The 7,036-nt window shown below is 38.1% G+C and overlaps 1 protein-coding gene across 4 annotated transcripts in view; it reads right to left on the bottom strand.

Annotated features, from left to right (window-relative positions):
• Window positions 1-2,047: 2,047 nt before the first annotated feature.
• LOC138971112 (prolyl 3-hydroxylase 2-like) overlaps window positions 2,048-7,036 on the bottom strand; it is a 43,455-nt gene continuing 38,466 nt past the window's right edge. For all 4 annotated transcript variants that reach the window (XM_070343734.1, XM_070343732.1, XM_070343735.1 and 1 more), the window contains 3 exons: window positions 6,730-6,841; window positions 5,417-5,489; window positions 2,048-5,014 (listed from right to left, as the gene is read on the bottom strand). In XM_070343734.1, the coding sequence (XP_070199835.1) occupies window positions 4,502-5,014; window positions 5,417-5,489; window positions 6,730-6,841 (698 nt within the window). In that variant the 3' untranslated portion in view covers window positions 2,048-4,501. The remainder of the gene's footprint in view (window positions 5,015-5,416; window positions 5,490-6,729; window positions 6,842-7,036) is intronic.

Raw genomic sequence — 7,036 nt, 5'->3', positions numbered from 1 at the left:
GGACGTCCGGACGGACGGACGGACGGACGGACGGACGACTCGGGTGAGTACATAGACTCACTTTTGCTTCGCATGTGAGTCAAAAACCACCTGGATGTTAAATCCCCAACTTCACGCCATATATTTGGCTATCGGAATAAAATTGCCTCCGCCGTTTGAAACCACACAGCATCAACCAACAATCGCTTGGCGGTACGTTGGGGCACGCTTGATATAGCCTTGAATATACGGGTTGAACTTCAAAAACATTAATTGCATGAAATAAATACACTTACAAACAAGCAATTTTTGATTTTAATGACAAACCCCTAACTGAATGCAATGGTGGACCAAGGGAAGCAACTCAAAACCCACAAATGAGAATTGAATTGAACTTTATTTAACAAGGATTAAGATTTAAGGCTACGCCTTTTCTTACAATCTGTCCTTGGGATGCAAAGACACACAATTATATAATTAAAAAATTAGATGGCATGAGTAATCTATTACAGAATTGTTTTCTCATAAAAACAAAATGATTGCGATTGATGGTTTTTGCAGGGTTGTGCCTCGGGTAAATTTGAGGGGAGAGGGGGGTGGGGGCTGAAGCTACAAAATGTTTATAATTTTCACGCCAACAAGAAGGGACAATACTCATGCCTTTTGTCATTAGTAATACACTGTCACATATATAAAATAAAAAGAAAATATAGCTTGAGCTCCATAAAAATCAAACACTCTGACATCGTAACTTGATGTGGTCAATGAATATTTTCTCAATAGCTTGAAGGCAAGATTTTCAGTGAGTGATAATCAATCTCCTCCATAATTGTTTTTCATGCTGTGCCCTTGAATATTGACATGGGTGTTGGTTTTTCTGAAGATCATTAAAACTTACCAGTGTTTGAAATTTGGAGGCTGCAGTAGCTTAAAAAAAATGCATGTAAGAAACCATCAACATTAAGTTTTCTGTCTACACACGGCCACCCAAATGGTTATACATGTACTCGGGTGAGTCAAAAATGATTTATTTCATGTGTTCTGCATATAAATCCCTGCCCTGTTATTGACGACTCGACACCATGTTGGTAGCTTGTAAAAAAAACCACTAAAAAACACACACAACACAAACAAAAAACGAGGAAGAAGAAGAAGAAGATGGCAGATAATTCACAATAATTCACAATAATTCATTGGCACTCGGGTCTCCTTTAATCGCAGTGTTTCCGTCTTAAGTTCAAGTTCACAAATAGATTCCCACCAAAGTACAGTATATATACATGATACTTTTGGATCAAATATTTCACACAACCAACAAGAACATTCCACAAAATCAGAGATCAAGAGCACCTTTTCCAAGCAATACAGTTTCAGCAACGTTTGAGACCATTTTGATTTCAGACCAGAAAAACCACAAGTTGTTACAAAGAAATAAATGCAATGCTGAAAAATTTGATCTCAAATTCATCACAGTTTCTCCAGACATTAATGTCCTTTATTTAAAATACACTGTACATAGCACCACAATGGCAAAAGACTTTGTTAGTTTTGCACTGTACATTTTACGCGGACAAAAGAATAATTACTCAATATATACATAAATCACCCTTTCTCAAAAATGAGATGCAATTGCTGTCACCTTGGATTATTTTTAAACTCAAATAGTGTTCAATAATTTTAAGCTGTAATTAAAGTTCATTGGTATGTGGTGACTTAGGACAGGCTAGATCGCTGAAACCTCCAAGTTGTACAAGTGCTACAGGGGTGGATTAGGGGGGAGGGGGTGTTACTGGGGTTCAAAAAAACAAAAACAAAAACAAAAACAAACAAACAATAAAACTGTTATTCTGTCTGTGAAAAACACAGAGATAAATTGCCATTATTTAATACTAACTTAATAGAAATTAAATGAGTGGCTGCTGACACCAGTTGATCATGTTTAAAATCAAGGATAAGCCACAAATTGTTTATGAAATAGCGAATTTAGTTCTTCAGAGACAGGGGGGCTTTGCCACCCAGACCCCCCAACCAACCCCTGGACCCCAGGTTGTAACCCCCCCCCCCCCCCCCCCCCCCTCCTCCCTCTGGCTTAACTGCTCCGCCCCTGTGCTACCATCTTGCCTAGAATCCGTCAAAACGATACATGTGTTATGGGTGTTGCAATTCACACAACATTCTTATCCGTTTATAACTGACACATATGGCAGACTATGTATCATGTACACAAATATGGAACATGGAAGGAAAGAAAGACAAACATGGTGGGTTAAAAAAAAAACACGAATTTTAGTCCATGAACTTGGGAATGTTTTTTGTGTTTCCAACTTTGAGGATACAATCCTGACCAAACTTTGAAGGGATACTGCAAAAATAGTCTGTCCGTTCATAGACTGGCATTTGGGTTTTACAATTTCAAATATTATGTACACTTCAATACAGCTGTACACACTGAACATCAGTGATGGCGCTAATATTTCTTCAAACTGGTACACAAACTTTTATGATGAAAACTGTCCAGAACAAGAAGAGCAAACGCTCGATCGAGTCACTTTCGCAGTTCTGAATATTATATGAGGCATCAGATGGACAGGAAGAAATTGCTATTCACAACACAATGAGTCACGTTCACATAAAATTTGAGCCCGGTCACTTTTATAGTTTCCGAGAAAAGCCCAACGTTAAGTTGTGTGTTGCCGAACAGAAAAGGCTAGTTATCTCCCTTGTTTTTCTGATAACGTTCGTAAAAGGCTACAGATGTAAATACTTTGATGTAAAGAATAATCCTACAAAGTTTCAATCACATCCGATGAACTTTGTCAAAGATATAAAATGTCTAATTTTTCCTTTGACGCTGACCTGTGACCTTGAAAAAGGTCAAAGGTCAACGAAACCATCGTTAAAGTGTAGAGGTCATTGGAGGTCACGACTAAACAAAATATGAGCCCGATCGCTTTGATAGTTTCCGAGAAAAGTCCAACGTTAAGGTGGTGTCTACGGACGGCCGGACGGACGGCCGGACAGACTAACACTGACCGATTACATAGAGTCACTTTTTCTCAAGTGACTCAAAAAACGGTAGGCTGGTCATTGGAACCAGTAAGAGTCCAACTCAGAGTACTGGTTTTGTTGTTTTACCAGCGAAAAAAACGGTAGTTCTAAAAATCAACCGGTAGGTTATACCGGCAGCCAATTATTTTCCGGTATTTTCTCATTTCAACCGGTAAAATACCGCCAATACTGGAACATGCAAGCCCATTGTTAATTTACAGATCCAACTTTGTTATAAAAAAATGCAGCTGTGTTCTTTTGAATAATACGTATGTAACCTACAGATTTATAAAAGAGTATTCAAACACTGAGCAATTCATGCCGTATTACAGGATTTGCATATGCTCTATGGAAGAAATCATGTAGCATGTTTCTATATTCACCATTCTACACAGTACATTGTACTGTCAATCAAAATAAAGAGCGATACATGTGTTACCGATATAATATTATTTTTATGTTACTGCTCCATAGGCAAAATATACAAAATGAATGATGAATTGTGAAAAATATTAAGAGGATGTTAATTTTGGAAGATACCTTACACAGAATGGTGAGGAAGAACAGCTTGTAAAAAAAAACCCACCAAACTAGCAGCATGTCCGGTGCCAGTTCCTTTTTTATCAGTTCAAACATCACAATTGCACCCGATTGCTGACAATGGTCGAAATGAAATAAAATAAAATAACAGAAAATCACTTTTTTTTTTTTTTTAAAGTTACAGCTACTTGTTCAAAGAAGAGAACACATTCCAAATTATCCTTTCTTATACTCAGATTAATTCCCACCGAAAATACCAAACAGCACAATGTGAACCAAGATTGCAATAACGAATATAAAAAAAATTCTACTAAATCAGGTCTTAGGACATACAGATAATGAACATGCCAACTCACTTTCTCTGTCTCCTACATGTTTCAAACTGGAAAAAAGCCATAATCAAAATTTTCATTGAGCAGCTGTCTAGTAGTTTGCCTTAGAGAATTGTAGCTTAAACAAGCTCATAGGATAATTGTTATAAAAACAAAAGCTGAGTGATATGCTCAAAGCATTTTTTTTTCTGATAGCACACTAAGCACAGTCAAAATAAACTAAGCCTGTGTATTTTAATGTGTGGTCAACCTAAACTCATACATTTACCTTTAAAAAGTTAGTGCAACCTTTGCGTCATATGCGGAGATGCTGCAAATTGACTGACCAAAACAGCACAGGCACACCGAGATCAGATTACTGATCATATAATAAAATATGCAAAACCCATTTGCACAAGCAAGTACACACACAAGAGATACAGAAAAACACAATAACACCTGAAACAAAATACAATGGCGATATAAAGTAGTTGAACCAATGACTCTCCCAGTGAATAAATTCTGTACACAAACGAACTAAAACAACACAATCAACTTCAAATTCAGAAGCTCTTTCAAAAACTGCCACACACAGAAAAGAGGAATGCGCATTACACCTGCCATTACAGTTCATCCTTCTCCCCACCCTCATCGCTGCTATCATCAGAATGTTTATCTCTTTCTTTAACTTCATTGTTGCTATCATCAGAATCAGTCTCAGTGGCCTTATCTTCACTGTCATCTAAAGCGAGTTCCTTAATTCTAAACTCCCCTTTTGATTTCTCCAAGTCAATTTCCTCGTTTGTATCTTTACCCTCCTCCTTTAATCCTAAATCAGCTTTGCTAGTTGCGGTATCCTGCGTATCTTTATTCTCCTCCTGTGACTTTTCTTGAGGGTCAGAGTCTTTATGATGTGCTGCAGAAGACTTTTCCGCGTCTTTTTCTTTCAAGTCTCTCTGTTCTTGAATGGACTGCAAAACTTTCTTGGCATGGCTGTGTGCAAGTTCCTTGAAGTTACGGTTCAGGGTGAACCAGAGGGCGAGAGCGCAGCGTACACCGCTGCGAACAGCCTTGACCCCGTGAAACTCTTTTGCGTTGAAGCCGACAAGTCTGCCGCACTTTGGACGAAGTGATACCTGCAAAAAGTATGGTTAGATGTACGAGGAGCTTGTGGTAATTATTTCGATTCAGATTTGCTAATTACTGCAGCAATTACTCTAGATTAGTTTGTGTTAATTGGCAATGTCTAGAAGTGGAATGCTTGTTTGAATATCCATCTCTACTGCATTGATATTATTCTCAGAATATTTGACATATTCCACAGCTCTTCAAACAGAACTATCCACACACAAAACGAAACAACAACAAAAGATCAATTATTCATAGACACAGATTTACTGTAAGCAACACAATTACAGACACATGTTATTGAATACATATAAACCATGTGTACAAAAAAGAGAGAAAGAAAACAGAAAGACAAAGTTAATATACCCAGAAGTGAAATATGTTCGCACCAGGACATAAACCATACTTACTTGTTCACTTTTATTAGGGTGTGCGAAGAAAAACTCTCCTCCTTCAAAGTCATCATTGAGGTACAAAATAGCACTGCAACACACAAGGGCAACACGACAATTCACACAGTTATTTGGCATCAAAGAAGCAGCACAAAATATACAAACGGGGAAGTCAGTAAGAGCAGAAATCAAGAGTTCTCAATTGAAAATAAAGAACTTAATTACAATTTGTTAATAACTGCATCAAACATCAAAGTTAACAATCTTGACACTCAAAAAGCAAGTCTCAACTACCTAAAACTGCATAATTATGGTCTGGCGCAAGCTGCAATAAAGATACCCAATGTATGATTCGGGTACATCAAACACACCTACTAATCAAGTAAATCGCACACACCTGATGATCAGACAGACATAATTGCTTAATTAATTAATACTAACCACATCAAACATGTTACAATCTCCACTGGAACAGCAGGTCTGAACTATATTTCAGCCTGGCTTGCTGTTGACACAAAATTGATAACCAACTTATGATTTACATGCATTATAAATCCCTCTATAACTTTTCAAAATAGCTGCTACCTCAGACAATTAAAACATTACAGCAAGAAAAGACAAATTCGAGAAATAACTCTGCCGGTTATGGGTTGTGGAAGAGTAGCTTTTCCTTGGAAACACCGAGGCAATCTGTGCACCGAAACGCCCAATCGCATCTGGCATGGGTTATCAGCTTAAATGTGCATACTTTCAAACAAAAAGAGCGTAGTATTGCAGCCAGTGCAAAAAACACAGAAGGGGTTAATCATTACTGAGATGTCAGTTGCCTCTTGCCGAATTCTGATTGGCCTAGGAAACTGAGACCCAAAGCGTTCTGATTGGCCAAAGCACTCAGCGTCTAAAAATAGATACAGGTCAGCGAACACAGCTGACTACACATCTGTCCAAGCGGTCTGAGGCTGGAAAATAAACCAGGCCAGGCAGGGTGAGCCGTGACACTAATAGCGGCCCTGGAGGGTACGGTCTGCATTAAATCAGCAGTCAAAGGGTTAAATGTCTTGTGGGTATACAGTACGTACGTGGAACCCCCCCTTTTAAGACCCCCAATTAAAAACTTCCTCCCGTTTTAGACCTTGTCTTTTCGCCCTTTTTTTCATGTACCCCCATTTTAAGACTTCCTTCTTTTTTAAGACCTGATTTTTTTCAGATTTGTTTAGGTCTTAAAAGGGGGTTCCACTGTATTTGCCTCATTATTTCCAAGAAAGAGCAACTCTTCCACAACCTATAATAACTCCGAACATTGTCTATTGAATTGTAATTAGTTGCGGTACCTGTAGTCTCTCTGAACAAAGGCAGGGTATTCCTTGAGACAGGTTCCGTTGGGCTGCAACACACAGTTGTCTGCGTGCACTGGGTGGCTCAGATCATCGCGCTCCTTGGTGTCTGCAACAGATCAATCAAAACAAATATAGTGAAATGTTTAGTATTTGGTATTTTACTGTCTCTTAGTGTTAAGAAACATCACTGAAAAAAAAAAAAAAAAAAAAAAAAAAAAAACCCATCACTGGAGAAACATTTTCCATAAGACGTATTAATCACATCACAATGGGCCTGTGTTTTCACTTTGCAAATAACATG

Source organism: Littorina saxatilis, linkage group LG7 (genome assembly GCF_037325665.1).
Source record: "Littorina saxatilis isolate snail1 linkage group LG7, US_GU_Lsax_2.0, whole genome shotgun sequence".
Taxonomy (NCBI): Eukaryota; Metazoa; Mollusca; class Gastropoda; order Littorinimorpha; family Littorinidae; genus Littorina; species Littorina saxatilis.
The sequence above is the reverse complement of the archived record's forward strand: the minus strand, read 5'-3'. Positions and strand labels throughout refer to the sequence as shown.